Raw genomic sequence first — 18,461 nt, 5'->3', positions numbered from 1 at the left:
TTCTGTTTGCTAAAATAATCTAAAGAAGAACATCTTGTGACTTTACATTGGGTACAGGCTGATTATCTTAAATGCTTGTTCTCTGTGTGGGTGTAGCTTCTCCCTCTAACAGGTATTTGGAATGTTCTTGTAACATTATTTTCTTGCTGTTTAGACTTTGAAACAAGACAGCATAGTGGAGTCCATGCAGCTGGACCTGGACCAGACAAACGAAGAGCTTGACAAGTTGAATTCAAGCCATTTGGAGGAGAGGTCTCAACTCATTCAAGATCTGCAGAAACGTGAAAGAGAAATCGATAATCTGAAAGAAGTGCTGTCAGAAAAAGACAGGGAGATGTCTGTTCTGTCTCTGAACATGACAGAATATTCTGAGCAGGTTATGATCCTGAAGCATCAAGTGCAATGCAAAGAGGAGGAGTTGCGAGGTTTGGAAGAGGCTTTATCAAAGGCGGAAAGGGAAATGCATTTGCTGAAGGAAGTACAAACAGCTGATGTGAGAAATGCCAGCGTGAAGATCTCTGCCCTTTCTGAGCAGAGTGACACCATGAGAATGGAGCTGGAGAGAGCAAGAGCTGAGAATGAAGCTAAAACCAAAGAAAATGAGGAATTAATAAGGCAGAGCACTGAGAACAGCGTGACAATTAAGGATCTCCGCTCCGAAATCAAGGCCAACAATGTTGCATACCATAACAATCTTGCGGAGTGCAAGTCACAAATTGCTCTGCTGAAAGAGCAAATTACTATATCATCTGAAAAGCTGCAAGAAACAGAGGATAAACAAAGAAAAGAAATGGAATGTTTGAAATCTCAGCTTGAGGAAAGCAATGCTGTGAAGGAAAAGTGGAACTGTGTGCTTAAAGAGAAGGAGAGCAAAGCACAGATGTTGGAAAATGAGTTAAAGTCAATTAAAGATTCATACAACAAACTGGCTTTGGAAAATGCTAAAAAAGATGAAGAGTTGGTTGAGTTATCCAGAAAACTCACAGAACATACTGATCATGAGGAAACAGCTAAAAAAGAGTTGCAAGAGAAACAAGAGCTCATTATTTCATTAGAGCAGAAACTTGGGGCTTTGGAGAAGCAGAATGAGGAGACTAAACTTAAATTAATTGAGGATCTGAAAACCAAAGAGACATGTTGCAAAGAACTTAATGACCAATTAAATGAAATAAATAAACAAATTAAAAAATGGGAGATAGAGATACAGGAGAAAGCTTCAGCTAATAGCCGATTGCAGGCAGATCTTGAAGGGAAACAAGAAAAATTGACAGAGCAAATAAAAACAAATGAATATCTGAAAAAAAGTATAGGTACAATGGAAAACGAGAAGGAACAGCTAATCAGAGAAAATGAGAATTTGTCCAAACTCCTGGATGTAAAAGAGTGTGAATTGTTAAAGAAAATCCAGGCTGTGGCAGAATTGGAGAATAAGTTATCTGTCAGCACTGCTGAGTATGAAAAAACTCTTTCGGTACTAAATTGTGATAAAAACACTCTGGCAAAAGAGATTGAGCAACTGTCAGTAGTTGCCAAGCAAAAGGAAAGTTCAGTTGCAGAGCAGCTGGGGGAGAAAACAAAGGAATATAATGTGCTGGCTGAGCAGTTGTCTAAAAGCAAGGAACAGACTCAACAGTTGCATGAACAAGTGCAATCACTGCTCATTCAACTGAAGGAGGTTAGAGATGAAGAAGTAAAGAAAGAAGAAATGTTAAATAGTAAGTTATCTGAATGCAGTGGTCTAATCCAAGAGCTCAGCCACATCAAGGAAAAGAATTTACTCCTACAGGAACAAATTCAAAGCATAACTTTGGATTTTGAAACTGCAAACAAGTCTCTAGAAGAGAAAAATCTTCAAAATGATTCATTACGTAAGGAAATGGAAGAGAGTAAGCTTTGTGTTGTAGAATTGCAGGATGAAATAAAAAATCTTAAAGATGAAAAGACTAAATTAACTCAGGTGGTAAAGGAAAGAGACCTGGCTGTGAAAAGTCAGGGTTCAGAACTTGAGAAGTTTCAGAGACAAATTTTTGAAAAAATAAAAGAAAATACAGGGTTAAATAATCAGCTACAGCTATTAAGCAAAGAAGTGGAGGCGCTTAGGCATGAAAAGGAGGACTTTTCAAGGTTATTGAGTGAGAAATCAGATGAATGTAAATGTCTCCAGTCTGAAATTGCTTCTGCAAGGCACCAAGCAGAAATATCAGCTCTAGAAAATAAAAAATTGAAAACAGACATAGAGACAGTTAATGTTACAGTAATCAAAAAGTCAGAGGAAATAGCTGCTTTAACTTCACACCTGTCCCAGCAAAGCCATAGTATTTTAGATTTGAGGGACCAAATTGACAGCCTGTTGATGGAGAAAGAAAACTTAAAAATCACCTTTGAGGAAAAAGAAACTCTCCTTTCTGAAAAAGAGGCTTTAATTAAGGAAATGAAAGATAAAGTGTCAGGAGAAGAGCGATACGTGGAATTCATTGCAGATCTCCGGTACCAAATACAATCCCTGAACTTTGAAGCCAATGATCTCAGACATGCAATGCAGGAAAAGGACAATGAATTTAAGAGGCAAGCCCAAGAATTTAAGTTATTGAAAAATAAATCCGAAGAGTCTGATGTACTTAGGGTTCAACTGTCTGAGAATATGGAGGTTATTTCTAACCTTCAAAGTCAGCTTAAAAACATGACAGAACAAGCATCCCAGTTGAATGACTCAATTGCAAAGAAAGATGCATCCTTAAAAGAAAAGGTAGATGAATGCATTGGTTTAAAAGCACAGCTTTCTGCTGTACAGGATTCTTGTGTTGTGCAGGAGAAGCAGTTACAGCTTTTAGCCTCTGAAGCAGAACAGCTAAAAGTACTTGTTTCAGAAAAAGAATCAACCATCAATAGTATTTCAACATTCAGTGAGAATTTAAAGATGCAGCTTCAAGAGAAGGAGACTGAGTGTGGTGTCTTAAAGCAACAGATGGTGGAGCTGCAGGAAATGAAAGAGAATTTCCAAAAAGAAATAGAGCATCAGAAGAATGTAATAATTGAGATGGACCAGTCCTTATCAGAAAAGGAATCATCTCTTACAGAAAACAAAAGTCTCCTTGAAACTCTGAAGGAGAAAGCAAAGAAAGATGAAGAGAAGACACATTTAATTTCTCAGCTCCAAAGTCAGGTCCTTGAACTAACACAAGAACTAGAAAACTCTAAGGAGTTAGTCCGTGAGAAAGAAAATGCCTTTTTATCTCTTCAGGAGAAAACTGAAGCACAGTACAAGCTGAGAACTGAGTTGAATGTGGCTCTTGGGCACAAAGATGAAGTTATTGCTGGACTGCTTAATTCCTTAAAGGAGAAAGAGGCCAGCATACAGTTGGCAGAGAGCAATGTTAATGCTCTTTCTAGTGAGATTGATGTTCTCAGATCCAAATTAGAAGAAAGTGTAACAGCCATGAAAAACCTGACTGAGGAATTTCAGGAAAAGAACAAGAAGCTTGATAATCATAAGAAAAAAATTGATTCTTTGACTGTTGAGCTTGACTGTCTTAACAGTGAGCACCAAAAAGCACTAGACCAAATAAATACTCAGGAACAAGAACTACAGAAGAAAGACTTGGCTGTGGAGTCTCTGCGTGTGACGTGCACTGAACAGGCTGAGAAATTGGAATGTTTGAAGTTGGAGTTCAACAATGTAAATTCCAAATCATCTCAAGACTGCCATGACAACGTGCTTTTAATAAATAGTCTGCAGTGTCAGGTGGACTCTTTAGAGAAAGAAAAAAACCTGTTGCAAGATGATGTTGGTAAACTGATGGCTGAAAACTCACAGCTTACTGCATCTCAGACTGATTTGCAAAAGAAATTGGAAGAGCTTCGGGAAATCCATGAAAAACTAGAAACCAGTGAGACTTATTCCAGGATGCAGATAGATGCTGTCAAACTGCAGATGAAGACTGAAAAAGAGAAGTTACAGATGCAGGTTAGTGTAAAGGGTGAAGAACTTTCTAAATTAGAACTTAAATGTCAAACTCTAGAACTAAGTCTTCTTGAGTCAGAAAACAAATGGGTGGCAGAACTTGATAGGGCGAATTCACAAAATAATGATCTTACTGAGCAATTGAGCAGTTTAGAAAGTGAAATGAAATCAAAATATAGTGAAATCCAGACTCTGCAGCAAGAGCTGGATCTTATAAAAGAGAAATTAACTCAGAGTTTATCTCCATTACTTAGTAGTAGGTTTTTAAGTAAAGAAAAGAAGGCACCAAATTCAGATTCTGAACTGCAGCCAACCGATAGTAAAACTCAGCTGGAAGAATTCTCCACTCTGGTGGCTGCTATTCTGAGCAAAGAAACAGAAGGAGAATGTTTGCAACTGGCGCTTTTAGAAAAACAGAAAGAAATAGACACGATGAAGGATGAATTAAGAAGTATGGAGTTGCTTGAGAAGCAGAAAGAGGTGCTGCAGAGTGACATGGAAAAGATGAAGGGCAATTACATGTCTGAAATGGAATGTCTGTCAAAAGAAATGGTCTCACTCAAGGAAACAGTAGGTAAACAAGAGTGTCTCCTGAAAGAAAGGGAGGAGTCTTTGGCAGAAATAAATAAGCAGGTGGAATTTCTTCAGGTCAAGATGAATAAATCAGAAGAAATGGTAAGAACTAGTCAAGAAAAGCTGCAGGCTGAAGGTAAAAAAGTAGCAAGTCTCCTTGAAGAAATAGGGGAAAAAGATCACCTCATTGAAAACTTAACATCCCAGGTCAATCAGCAGAAGGATTTAATTTCTGGTCTAAGCCAGCAAATGAAAGAAAAAGACTCTTCTGTTACCCAGGTCATGGAGTCACTGTCTAATGAAATGCTGAATTTTTCTCAAGAGAGGAGTACGTTAAATGCCAAACTTGAAGACCTTGAGGCTGTTCATAATAGTTCAGTGGCAGAGCTAAACCGAGTATTGCAGGAACTTCGGGATTGTAAGAAAGAACTGGAACATAGCCAGGTTATGTTAAGCAGTAGAGAAGCGGAGTTTAAAGAATTAATGAATGAAAAAGAGGAGTTGAAGTGTAATCTTGAGAAAATGGGAAAGGAAAAAGAGAATCTGAAAAAGAAGCTTCAAGCAGCATTGATAGTAAGAAGAGATCTAATGCAAAAAGTTGGGAAATTAGAAAAGAGTGGACAGGAAGAAATAGAAAAAGAGCAGAAAAAAGCAGAGGAGCTGTTGAAGCAAGTTAATGAGTTAACAGAAAAACTGAAACTAATTGAAGGACAAAGTAATGATTTTGAGTCTCATCTTGGAACTTTGAAACAACAACTTGTGGAAAAAGATGCTAAGATAAGTGATCTGACCAAAACCTTATCTTCAAGAGCATCCTATTTAGTGGAACTTCAGCACAATATTGCAGAACTGAATGATGTTATAGCTGAAAAACAAAATGTTTGTGAGCAGAACCTAAAATCTTTAGGGGAGAAGGACTGCATGCTTGCTCATCTGCAATCTGTCCTTGATGAAAGAGCAAGAGCATATAAAGAGGAGCGTTCTCAGTTGCTCTTGACTCTTGAAGAGGTGAAGTCAGAACTTAAAAACAAAGAAGAATTGTTGAAAAATTCCAGTTTAGAAGAGCCTCGTTCAAGTGCTGGGAATGAGTGTCTGAATCCCAACAATGACGTTAATGCCATGAATCAATTACAAAAAGAAAAAGAAGCTTTACAGAGGGAGCTTTTGTTTGTGAAAGAAGATATGAAAAAAATCCATCAAGAAAGGGAAGAGCACATGAAACTGGCGGCAGATTTTGATGATCAGAAAACCCACCTTGAGCAGCTCAGGCAAGAACATAAAGCACTCTGGGAAGTTCTCCAAACAAAATGTAAAGAGCTGGGCTTTAACCAGTTAGAAGCAAAGGAGCTGGTTCCATTCAAGGCTCTGCTGGGAGAAGAACGAGCTGACCCAAGGAGTCTGGAATCAGACAAACCAAGGAACAAGGTTCAGGTTGCATCCTTGGAAGAGTCAGAAAACACAATCACTTCAGTGCCAAGTGAAAACATTGAGCTAAAAGAACTAAGAAGTAATTATGCAAAACTTCAGGAGGAAACAGAGATGTTAAGGAAAGAGCTGAGAAAAATATTTGTTGAATCTGGTAATGATAAAGAAGAAACAAACAGTTTAAAGTCTTGGAGACAGGAGGAACAATGTCAGGACAGCTTGTTGGAGGACATAAAGCATCTACATAAAAAGCTGAAAGCACATCAGACTGAAACTGTAGAGCTGAAGGCAGAGCTTGAACATGTGAATAATGAGAAAAAGGCACTTATTAAAAAAAGTGAAGAGGATTACAGGAGGAGTCAGGAGGAACTGCAGAGGTCACAAATTGAAGCTAAGCAGGAGGTTGAAGGAAAGAATGAGGAAATACAAGCACTAAGATGTTCACTTAAGGATTTAAAAGAGAGACTTGGTCTGGAAAAAGAATTATTAAACAAAGCCATAAAGGAGGGCCAGGAAGAAGCCCACCATTACAAAACAGCCTTTGAAGACATGAAGAGTGAAAAAGAACAACTTCTTAGCTCTTTGGAAAAATCCAATTTGGAACTAATTAAAATGAAAAAGGAGGTAGAACATTTCAGTGAAGAAAACAAAAATCTTGTGGCAGAGCTGTGTATGCTGCGTGAGAAGGCTGAGATGAGTAAATCTGTGGTGCTGGGCAAAGAGCTTAAGGAAGAAAATGGGACTGAAAGGAAATTGGGAGAGGTTGGTTCAGAAAGTAATTCCCTTCAAGGGAATTTGGAAGGAAAAGTCACTGCTCTTCAACTATCAGAGACTGATTACTCTGGGAAAACTAAACTGAGAGTAGCAACACAATGTCAAATCCAGAAACAAATGCAAACAGTGGAGGAGCCACTGGCAAAACCTGCAAATTTAGATGATTCCAAAGCTCAAGACCAAAGAGCTGTAACAGAAGAGAGATCCAGAGAGCGCCTCCAAAGGAAGCTACAGGCAGCTTTAATATCACGTAAAGAAGCCCTGAGAGAAAATAAATGTCTAAAGGAACAGATTGATCAGCTGATGTTGGAAAGAGAAGAACTGGTGAACAAGACAGGAATGCTGGAGCACTTGCTAGAGCTTGGCAGAGAAAAGCAGAGTTCAAATGCTGTGGCTCCATTGTCTGGAGAGGAGGGCCTTGCTTCGGAAAATGCGAGGCTACTGACCGAAAATGAAAACCTCACTGCAGCGTGTGAAAGTCTGAAATCCACCATGGAGTCCATAGTTCAGGAAAAAGAGGCCTTTTCTTTCCAATTAAATACCTTAAAAGATTCTCAGACAGTTGAATTGACAGGATGGAAAGCTAAACACAGTGAATTAAAGCAGGAATATGAGTCGCTTCTCCAGGCGTATGAGAATATCAGTAGTAAAGTGGCAGATATGAGGCAAGTCATTGATCTCAGTAGGAAAGAGAAGCAGGAGGCTGTTCAAAGACTCAGGGAAGGAGAGTCTGAAAAGGAGGCTCTGCAGAAGCATTTACAAAATCTCCTTGATGAAAATGAGGTTATTAAGAGCCAACTTAAACAACTTGGTGAATCCAAGAAAATGGAGGTTGAGGAGTTACAGAGCAAAGCAGAAAGGCAGATCCGTGAGCAGGGGGCCAGGATGCAAGAGCACCAAGATCGTCTGTGTGAGCTCACTGAGCAGAACCATCAGCTGATGGAGGAGAACGAGCAGCTGAAACAAACCTCTGAAAACCTAAAGCAGGCTTTAGAGAAAATTCAGAATGAGAATGATGTCCTTCATAATAACATCACTGTAACTAAAGCAGCCTTGGGAGAACTGCAGGTTCAAATGGAAGTGTACCAAAATGATACACAATCCAAAATCAGTGACGTGTTATGCGAGAATGAATCACTATTAAAGGACATTAATGTGTTAACGGATAAACTCTCTGAAAAAGAACAAGCTGTGCTTGTCCTAGAACAAGAAAGAAAATTAATTTCAGAAAAAGCACAAGAAACTGAGAAATCTTTGCTTCACAAAACTCATTGTCTAACAAAGCTAGATGCAGAATGTAAAAGTCTAACACAAGAAATTGTTAGTCTAAATGAAAAAGTTAAGATTTTAGAGGATGACAAATGTCTGTTACAGGAAGAATTAGAAAATGTACAAGAAAGTTCTTACAAAGTAAAGAGTGAGAGAGAATTTCTTGAGACAGAATTGCTTAATCATGTAAAAAAGGTTGATCATCTTACTGATAGGATGAAATCAGCACAGGTACAGAATAACTTGCTGTTACAGCAGCTGGAAGAGTTGAAGGAAGAAAAATTGAATGCGGTTAGAGAAAAGGAAGAGCAGCAGCTCCATCTTGTAAAGGTTTTTGAGGAGAAGGTGAAAAGTGCTCAGAGGGATAATAATGGGACTAGAAGCAAAACAAAAGAATTGCAAGAGCTCTTAAAGGAGAAACAGCAGGAGATCAACCAATTGCAAAAGGATTCTATAAAGTTCCAGGAACTGATCCTGGATTTGGAAAGATCTGTGAAGTTGTCACAGTCAAAAAATGAAAAATTTGAAAAGGACTTAAGTAATGCATCAGAAAAGCTAGCAGAATCAAATGATGAAATACTTAATCTCAAGGGAAAGCTTACTGCACAGATGAACCTTTTGGATCAGTCAACGAGGGAAGTGGACAGGCTTAAAGATGAGAACCTAAAATGGAGGAAGGAACTTCAGAAGAAGGGAGATGAACTGCAGCTTCAAAAGAGAGGATATGAGAGAGAATTGGAATTTCATCTCCAGCAGCTGAAATTGCTTCACAAAAGTGAAATTTCAAACCTGGAGGAAAGACATGGTGCACTCGAGAGAGAAAAAGCTCGGGCGATGAGTGAGGTTCAGGGTTTGCAGGAGGAAGTCAGCACAAAGGACTCTCAGAACAAGCAGCTGCAGGCAGATCTGAATGCAGCTCTGGCACGATTGGCTGCTTTCACAAAGTGCATGTCCTCCCTTCAGGATGACAGGGACAGGGTCATCACCGAGATGAAAACCTGGGAAATGCAGTTCAAAGAGGCCATCCAAAACAAGGAGAAACAGCTGGAAGACAGTAACAAAAGGATAGCAGCCTTGCAAGGTGAATTGAAAGATAAAATGACTCAGATTCAAGAACTAAATATCAAATATTTTGTCGTAGAGGAAACAAAGGATGAACTGTGTTTGAGGCAAAAATCTGTTGATATGCAGCACTATGAAGAGCTCTGCAGGATAAAGGAAGAAAATACCTTCTTTTTGAACAGACAGCAAGAGCTGGAGAGTGTTCTTCAGTCCAAAGAAGAAGCTTTGCAGGCACTCCTGAAAGAAAATAATTCTCTTAATCATCTCATAGAGAATAGTAAGAGTGCAGGAAGAGAGATAAAAGCTCTGGAAAGTAATTTTACGAGACAGGAGCAAGAATTGCAAGAGCTTCTAGCAGAGAAGGAAAAAATAAATGCTGAATTGCAAAAGCAGATAAACATTTCTGAGCAAATGAAGATCATGTTAAATAATAAAGACAAAGAAATTTCCTTACTCATTTCTTCAAAAGGGGATGAAATTTCAGACTACCTGATGCAGATACAGACTCAACATAGGAATCAGATCAAAGAATACGAACTTCAGATAAGGTCTTTGCAGATGGAGAGACAACAAGCTGAGGAGTCCCGTCAAAGGCTGGAAAATGAGCTGAGAAATCTACAGGTGAAAGCAGAAAAAGCAAGTCAGGAGAGGGCTGTGATTGCCAGTGAAATAGATGCCTTTAAAAAATCCATGTCATCTCTCCAGAATGACCGGGATGATCTTTTTACCAGATACAAGGAGCTGGAACATCTTCACCAGGATGTCTTAAACCAGAGGGACAGTCTCCTAGTTGGCAGTGCAAGTGAGACTAATTCTTTGAAACAGGAGTTACGGGTTCTTCTGAATAGGATAGATGATCTGCATTCTGAAAATGCAATGCTGAGTGCACAGCTGATAAAATACAGGGAAGATCTTAACCAGATTTTATCTCTGAAAGACCATCAGCTGAAAGACTTACTTAAGCAGAAATTGGAGTGTATTAAAAGCCTTGAGCATGAAAAATATGATCTTCAGAAACAAATAAAAGAGATGCAGCTTTCTAGTGAGCTGCAGAAGGGGGCTGCTGTGGCTTTGGAACATGAGAATAAAAAATTAGCATCTAAAGTAAGTGATTTAGAATCTCTAATCGCATCACTAAACAAAGAGAAACTTGTTTCTGAATCTGGAGAGAAGCTGCTAAGTAGTGAGAGTATTCAGAAAGAAGAATCCAACAGGCAGCATGGAGGAAAGCTTCAGGAAAAGGTTCAGGAACTCCAGAAATCCAGAGGCAGAAATGCAGATGAGGAATACAGTGGGACTTTTTGGACTCCCGAGGATGGAGATAAACCTGATGCTTCTGCAGAGAAGATGCTACTTGAAGTTCAGTCTCAAAACAGGGAGTTGAGATCCCAAAATGAGGCCTTTGGGAAGGCAATGACTGCTCTGCAGAACGACAGAGATCACATCATAGAAGACTTTAAAGTTCTCCAGAGCAAATACACCTCTGAGCTCAAGACAGAAAGAAAAAAAGGCGATGAACTTGCAGCTGAATTGGAGGGGTTTAAATCCCAGCTCATGAATATCCTCAAAGAAAACTCTCTTCTGCATGGGGCTGTCCTTGATGCTGCAGATCAGGTTACCCTTGCTCAGGTGGCTGATGACATTGGAAGTGTCTGTAGGACTTTGGTCAGTCGGGAGCTGGAGGTGAGCAGGCTCTCAGCCGAGTGTGGGAATTATGTCCAGCAGATGGAAGCATTTGCTAAAGCTATGGCCAGTCTCCAGGATGACCGAGACAAATTGCTGCAGGAGCTCAGCCATCAGAAGGTAACTTCTGAAGCCAAGCAGGGCACAGCTTCGTTTCTCATTGATTGCAGCAGCATCAATGAGAAAAATACTGTTGAAAATAGTTTGGATGTGCCTCAGAACAATGGCGAAACTTTGGTAAGTTGTAATTAGCCACATGGCTCTGTAATTTTATTCTTTGTGCAGTGAATGCTCAGAGACATGTTGGATTCTGGAGTTTAACTTTGTAGATTGTGGGAGTGCTAAGATAGCACTATGTTCCTAGAGGAGGTATGTTTACAATTTTGGAAGTTAAGGTAATTACCCTGTTTAACAAAGCAAATAGGGAAAACCTTAGTCTATAATTAGAATTTTAGTTCTAATCAAACTTCACCCATCTAGTTTTTCATTCCAGTTCACTAATGATGTTTATTAAACCTAGGCTAAAGAAGGAGCCAGCCTTGCAGCTGTTGAAATATCCAAACTGAAGAAAAAGGTTGATGATTTGGAGAAGGCTTTGCAGCAGACGAAAGCCTTCCAGGCAGAAACAGAGAGAGAGATCACATCATACCAGAATGAGCTGGCTGGATTAAGGTACAACAGTGCAGCTTTATCCTCTTCACTGATTTGTGTAGAATACAGAATTACTTAAATCTGATATTTTATGTTCAGAATGGAAAAAAACCTCCTCCTCTCCGAGTCCCAGGTGCTGAGGAATCAGTGTCAGATCACAGTGGCTGAGAAGGACCGGCAGATTGCAGAGCTCCAGAGGCTGCAGCAAGACATGACTGAGAAGAAGTCACTCCCTGCTGGCAGCAGTTATCCAGTCAAGGTGAAAAATGGAATGTAGCAGGAATGTAAAGTGGAAGGTAGCAGCTTACTGTTGGAAATTTGTAGCCTGCTTCTTAAAAGAGCGCTCTATAGTAATCCTGTAAGTTACTGTCTTAAATTAGTTAAATCCAGAATATAAAAGGAAGAAGTTGAAAAAGAAATTAAATGGGTTTATTTCTTTCAGATGTATTACGGCTGTAACCCATTTTCAGGGACAGGCTTTCTAAGAGGATCAAAAAAGAGCTTGGTGGTTTACATGGATAGCAGGTTTCACAGTTTGTATAGTTGATGCAGAGAGGTTTTAAACACTTGTTTAAAACTCTGAAGTTCATTCTTCAGAGCCAGAATCCATGTCTAGTTACTGCAGGCTGGACTAGGACCTAACTAGGGGAGAAAGGAGAATGGAAGTGTTACTGTCCTTCCCCTGAAGGGGAAGCTGCTGAAGCTGGCTTCTGCCAAGAACAAAATCCTGGATTCAGAAAGGCAGCAGCTGACACCCAGGCTGGCAAATGCTGTTTTGTAGACTGTCATGAAAGATTCAAGGAAAGTGCTATTTTAGAATGATATTTTTTTTACCTTTTTCTGTGCCAAAGGAAGGAAGCAGTATTCATTTTAATTTCATTAAAACCAGCATTTTAGTTGCTGAAGTTTGTATGCTGTTCATTTTCTGTGATTGCAATCATGAGTAAGAGCTATTGACCAGTAATGTCTATGGGTAATGGAGGATTTTATGTGGTAAAACCTTTTATTTCATGATTGTATGGGTGAATAGATTCCATAAAGCATTAGAGATGGCACATATCCTCCCTTATTAGAGATTAATATAAAAATGCTGAGCTGCCAGAGATAAAGAAGGCCAAAACTGTAAATTGGTAATACATTTTTTCTTTTCAAAATGGATTCTTTCAGCTTTAAATTCATATTTACAAAACAGCTGTTCTACAAGTTATGAATACAAGACTTTATTAGCATGAAAATAATTTTTGGAAGGTACTTTATATTAATCCTTTGCTGTTTCCCCCCCTTTATTTTTGTGCTTTGCATTATTTGCAAATTAAAAATTAGGTTGGGTTGCCTTTTTGTGGTAATTCTTTTGTTATTTTTTTAATGCAAGTATTAGCACTATATATATGTATAAAAAATCTTGTATTTAAAGTGTCTTTCAAATGCAGTATTAAGTTGTGAGAAGAAAATAATCTTGTGAAAAGGGAATTCTGCAGGGTATATTTAGTGTTGGGGTTGTGTATTATTTAGAGAACTCCTGTACTATTTACCCTGAATATCCTGATATTTTTAAGGCTTTGGAAACTGCATCCCTTGCTGGAAGTGCAGATGGAGCAGAGGAAATCAAACGTGTCCTGGCTGAGAAGAACCAGCTGCAGACTGAGCTGCAGCGCTGCCTCCAGGAGATGCAGCAGAAGGACCTGCACTTCCAGCAGATTAATTCCAAGGTAGCTTGGAACAGCAGCTCTGATCCTGGAAGTCTCATGTAAATCTGGGCTGGCCTCATGTTTGAATATTGCTGAAGTGGTGGTGTCTTGCATGACTGAAATGTAGATATTTTGGAAGAACTCAGCCTGGACATTGAAATTAAATGTCAGTTTTCTTTCTGCCAGGCTTTCCTGACTTGCAGTTTGTCTGAGAGGTTTATTTGACTACATTCTGAAGACGTTGATGAACCTCTGAACTTCTACTCACAGTCAAATATTTTTCATTACAGACATAAACAGGTGTCTTGTCTAGCTGGAACAAGATTTCAGCTTCTGGTTTGGGTGTTCTGGTGGCAGGGGAAATCACTGCTCATCTTTCATTATTTCCTCTGCTCATAAAACATCTTAAATCCCACTATGACCTCGCCAAAAAGTGAATACAATTTTGAAACAGCAGGTCTCAAATCTGGAGGGATTTCCTGGGAGAGCTAATTTTAATGACTTCAATGTGAATTGCTCTCAGGTTATGCAGTCAGCAGAAGAGAATGCTGTCCTGTCTGCCCAGCTGAGGACACTTTCCCAGACTCTGAGGGACAACCAGCTTCATTACACTGATCTGCAAAATCGTTACATAAGGCTGGAGAGGGCATATCAGGCAATGCAAGTGACATCTTTCCAAGGCTCTGTCCAGGTAACCAGATACATGGAAAGGTTTTTAGGTTTCTGGTTTTCGTGCTAAAAATGAAATAATGTACTTTTTGTTGTAGTGACCCAGTACTTTTGCTGGCCTGTGACTGAAGATAACTGTCCTTCTTTTTGTTAAGGTGGTCTAATTTAACTTTTCATTTAAGGAAGTTGTTTTACATATATTTTTGTTTTGAAGCATCTTTTTTGAGTTGGTCTGCAGCTGGTAGAGATAACTGGATGATCACTGCTCAGTGAATCAAGAAATTTAGTGATAATTTCACATCAGTTGTAGATCATTTTACAATGCTTGAGTAATATATTCAGAAGTGAGATCTACATCACCAGTTCATCATTTCAGTACCCTTTGCCAACCCCTCATACACAGCTATATGATTACTACAGATGTGGAACAGGGTGGGAACTTCTTGATTTTTAAGGTCCCTTCCATACTAGTCCCTTATGATTCATCATTATTCCTTTATTCTTAAAAAGCTTTCCTGTACTGCCTTGGTTATTCGTTAGCAATCATTAACAGAACATCCTGAAATAGCATATGGATACATATAGAAAACAACCCTTGCTCTTCCATAGATGGAAATGAATACAAACAAGAACTGTAAATTAAGAATAAATTAATAACTGCCTTGCTTCTGGAATTGTGGATGTGTAGATGCTTTTCTTTCCCCTCAGACATTGCTGAGAGATGGAAATGAAAACATTAAGTGGCACAAAGAATCACCTGTTCCACTGTTTTGTGGTGCTTATGGCTTCTGTAATTGAAGTAAAGACTTTTGGCAAGTAGAAAAATGGTCACTTGTTGGTTTTTTTGTTTGTTTGTTTCTTTGGTTTTTTTTTTTTTTTTCCCTTAATATTTTTTAGGATGAAACCAGAGCAGAAGTTCCCCCTGGAGCGCCACAGGAGAGATCTGGGATTATTGTGGAGATAGACAATATGGAGCTAAATCAGCTCAGGAAAAGGTCAGGACTCAGAGCATGTATTAGCAATATTATTTTCCTGACAGCTGTGTTCTGAGTGTGAAAGTAATGCTTTTCTATCCCTCTGAGGCATTTGTGTGAAGAGGGGGAAGGAGTGGATTTACAGTGGATTACATGAATCATAAGCCATATTCTTGAATTGTTATCATCTGGTAATACTTGTGGTTTGTATCTGTATGTAAATATACTGATTATTGGTGGCTTTATCTCAGTGTTTAAGCTGAAACATCTTAATTATAATTAAGTCTGTCCCAAAAAGGAAGATTTCAAAAAGAACAAATAAGTAATTATTTGAGTCCATAAAATATTGATTTCAGATTTCATTTTGTTCCAGGCTTGCAGAGACTGAACAGCAGTATGAGTCAATGCAGCAGAGTCTCTCCCAGCTCACAGAAACACTGGCAGAGGAGAGGAGGAGGAGAGAAGCTGCAGAAGAGGCTCTTGGACTCTCTGAGGAGAGGGGTAACAGGTAAAACAGACTATTTGTTTGCCTTTTATTTTTAGTGAGACTAGTGAGAGGTTTTCCTGTGGGTCTTAGATTTTTTTTGAGATACTACTGCTACTCCTAACAATAATAAACAAACCTGTTTGTGAGCTCACAGTGCCCAAAGTAGTGAAAATCCATGTGTAAAACAGATAAGTTAAACACTGGATCACAAAGTGTTATAGGCTGTGGGATTTTTTTTTTTCTTTATTTAATTTTACCTGTTAGACTCAGTGCTATTTATTTTTTCCAGGTTAGGAAAAAAAATTCCCATATAGCAACTTTAGCAGAGCTACTGGTTAGATTGAAAATACCATTGTGCACCTGCATAAATAGTGTCCCTCACTACCATCACGTGAAAATCACTGTTCAGTCAGCTGGTAATGATGGGAATTAATTCTGAATAAACTAAACACCTTGGCAGTAGATCTACAAATAGAGACTCAAAAAGTCCTGGCAACATAAAGTGAGTCAGCTTTTTGTGGGGACCTTCCCTCAGTCATTTTAAGTGTGGAAAATAATGTTTTATGTGTCAATTCAGTACTTAAAAGAGGAGATAATTCAGCAGTGCATGTCTCTGTGCCTTGTATCTTTCTCTAGATTGGAAGTAGGCAGTTACAGGTCTGTCCCCAGTGACTACACGGTCCAGATGGAAGATGAGGAGGAGAGGGAAGCCTTAATCATCAATCCCAGTGAACATGTTGTTGTGAGAAAGGTAGGGGAATGAAAGCCTTTAAAAGCTCCTTAAAAGTGGTGGAAAAACATCCTTAATTTCTTTCTGTTGAGACTGTGAATCCCAGACCAGCACCTGTGTAAACTGTGCCAGAAAACACACTGTGTATGTCCACTTTAAAAAATGTATGTAATATTTATACTATACATGTGGCCATTAAATAAACTGTGTCTGCATTTAATTATGCATGCCCAAAATGCAGTATGCATGTTTATGTGTGTGGAGTTGCATAATACACAGCTTGGATTCATTCCTTTCCCCTCTCATTAATGCTGGGTTTGGGGCCTTTAAGTCATTCATGCTTTGGTATTTGGCATTGATTGTGTTTTGGGGTCAGTTGCTGTGTCAGAGACAAAAGGTTTGTAGTGCCTCAGAAATGCAGGCTGCAGGGGAGCTGTTTCTGGTTTGTGTCCCTGATTCTTCCTCTGGTAACTTTTGTCTCTTCCTCAGATGAAAGGAGGAGCCCTTTCCTTGCGCCGCTGGCTCCGGGGGCGAAGCCTTTACTGCTCCAAGCTGCTGACGGCCCGAGCCAAATCACGCTATTTATTCCTCACCTACCTGGTCACACTACACATCCTTGTTGTCCTGTGCCTCACTGGTGTGCTCTGAACCCACTGCACTCTCTGGGTGGCTCCTTTCCCTGTGGGCAGTGCCAGTCCCAGCCCCGAGGCTCCTCACATGCTGCTGTTCTGCTATGCACTGGACACAGTCGTACAAATCCCTGGGACGCCACGTGGAACCTCGAGCTTCTCCAGTGAAATTCTTGCATATCACACTTGCTCCAAAGTTGACTTGAATTGCTCTTTTACAATGGGATATTATATTTGTAAGGAGAAAATATTCCCCTCTGCCCTACAAGGAAACTGCTGCATACAAGTTATTTAATATTGTTTGTGGGTACATAATGGTTGATTGCTACTGAATGGGTTGTAAATGATATCTTTTCTATACAAATTTTATTTTAAGAGTTAAACTATAAATTCTAAAGGAATATCAAACTATTACTGTATATTGGCTTCTTGATTATAACAAGAAGTTTTATGGAGTGCAATAAAGGAAGAACTACTGGATTTTTTATTTTCTTTGGTTGGTTAGGTGGTTTTTCTTTTTTTTTGGCTGAAAATAAAAGAATTAAGAAAATTCTTTCCCATTAAGTTTGTAAAGAAATCAGGATGCACAGATCTTTGTGGTAATGAGGTAAGCTGATGCTTAAAGATTCAGTAAAGATTCACAATTGAGATGACATAAGTATTTCCAACTTCTTAAGTTCTTTTTGTAATTTTTTCTTTCTGTAACTTGAGGGGGTTCAGTATTTTTTAAATTTACTTGCACTTTTCTTGATGAGGCTTAGTTACTCCCTGTCTTGGAGGCAGAATGTTACTTAGATGCAGAATACATGAAATTCAAGCTTCTAAAGACGCAACCTTACATATTTTACATGTTTCAGCTTCAAGGTACAAATCAATAAATTCAGCTAAGAATCTTGTGGGAAAAGGAAACCCCAGTGAATATGGAAAAGGAAGGATTCCATTGGTTTTACTGATGAGCAGAAACAAGGTTGATTTGGAGACATTTTAGTGAAGTGATTTATCTGCTTAAGAGGTAGTTACTGCTGCAGGTAAATACTATAAACCACCTTCTTTTGATGGTATTTAATATTTCTGAGTCTGATAAAGATCTGGATTTTTATATAGATCCAATATATTCTGCTATAATTGATTTTTTAAAAATAGTGGTGGGTTATCTCTTTTGAGTGGCTGATTCAGTCCTTGTGTTCAGCCCTGGTGTCATCCAAATACTGAGATAACTCAAAAACACCAGGTACAGTGGGAACATGAGTACTGATGATGGTGACTTTTCCCTTCCCAGCCTGAAAATGGGTGTTAAGCAGAATGATAATGAACTTTTCTTAGCTAATTATGTTATAATTAAACAGAATGTTTTCCAAAGGCAACAATGGCCCTTCAGTCCTTCCAGTCTTACTCATCCAGTGTGAGGGATTTTTGAACTGGGGGGAGAGAAAACAACCCTCTGTCCTGAGGCTCAGTGAGTGGGAAAGGATCCAGAGGTGTTTGAAATTCTGTCCTGCTTTCTCCAGGCCTTTGTGCTGTCACTGTGATAAGAACAAACTGTAAAAAAAAAAAATAAATCAAATGTCTTGACATATAGATATCCTGTGAACTCTATTCCAGAAGCTGATAAAAATGTACTGGGAGGTGAGCTCATGTCATTTAGGAAGCAGCTTTTCCTGGGTAAGTATTGCCCTGAGAGGGTGTTCATGCTATAGTTCATAATTTAAATGCTTGGCTGCAGTTGGTCTGAGATCAAGCAAATGGAGGAGACTTGTTTAAAATGCTCTACCCTCAAATTCCAGTGTCTTAGCTGATGTAATTCTTGATGTATTTAAAAACTAAATTTCCTTCTGGTTTGTGGTGTTGTAGCCAGAGTCTGGGTGCAATGCTGCTGTAATGTTGGA

The 18,461-nt window shown here is 39.0% G+C and overlaps 1 protein-coding gene across 8 annotated transcripts in view; it reads left to right on the top strand.

Annotated features, from left to right (window-relative positions):
• The window catches only part of LOC100218173 (uncharacterized), a 34,306-nt gene extending 17,179 nt beyond the window's left edge, over positions 1-17,127 (top strand). For 6 of the 8 annotated variants that reach the window (XM_072929526.1, XM_072929528.1, XM_072929529.1 and 3 more), the window contains 9 exons: positions 155-10,984; positions 11,268-11,419; positions 11,498-11,657; positions 12,955-13,107; positions 13,610-13,777; positions 14,653-14,750; positions 15,103-15,237; positions 15,853-15,967; positions 16,436-17,127. In XM_072929526.1, the coding sequence (XP_072785627.1) occupies positions 155-10,984; positions 11,268-11,419; positions 11,498-11,657; positions 12,955-13,107; positions 13,610-13,777; positions 14,653-14,750; positions 15,103-15,237; positions 15,853-15,967; positions 16,436-16,594 (11,970 nt within the window). In that variant the 3' untranslated portion in view covers positions 16,595-17,127. The remainder of the gene's footprint in view (positions 1-154; positions 10,985-11,267; positions 11,420-11,497; positions 11,658-12,954; positions 13,108-13,609; positions 13,778-14,652; positions 14,751-15,102; positions 15,238-15,852; positions 15,968-16,435) is intronic. The other 2 variants (XM_030273526.4, XM_072929530.1) reach the window with 1 other exon arrangement.
• The last annotated feature ends 1,334 nt before the right edge of the window (positions 17,128-18,461 follow it).

Source organism: Taeniopygia guttata, chromosome 5 (assembly GCF_048771995.1).
Source record: "Taeniopygia guttata chromosome 5, bTaeGut7.mat, whole genome shotgun sequence".
NCBI classification, from domain to species: domain Eukaryota; kingdom Metazoa; phylum Chordata; class Aves; order Passeriformes; family Estrildidae; genus Taeniopygia; species Taeniopygia guttata.
This window is presented reverse-complemented; position numbering and strand designations above follow the sequence as displayed.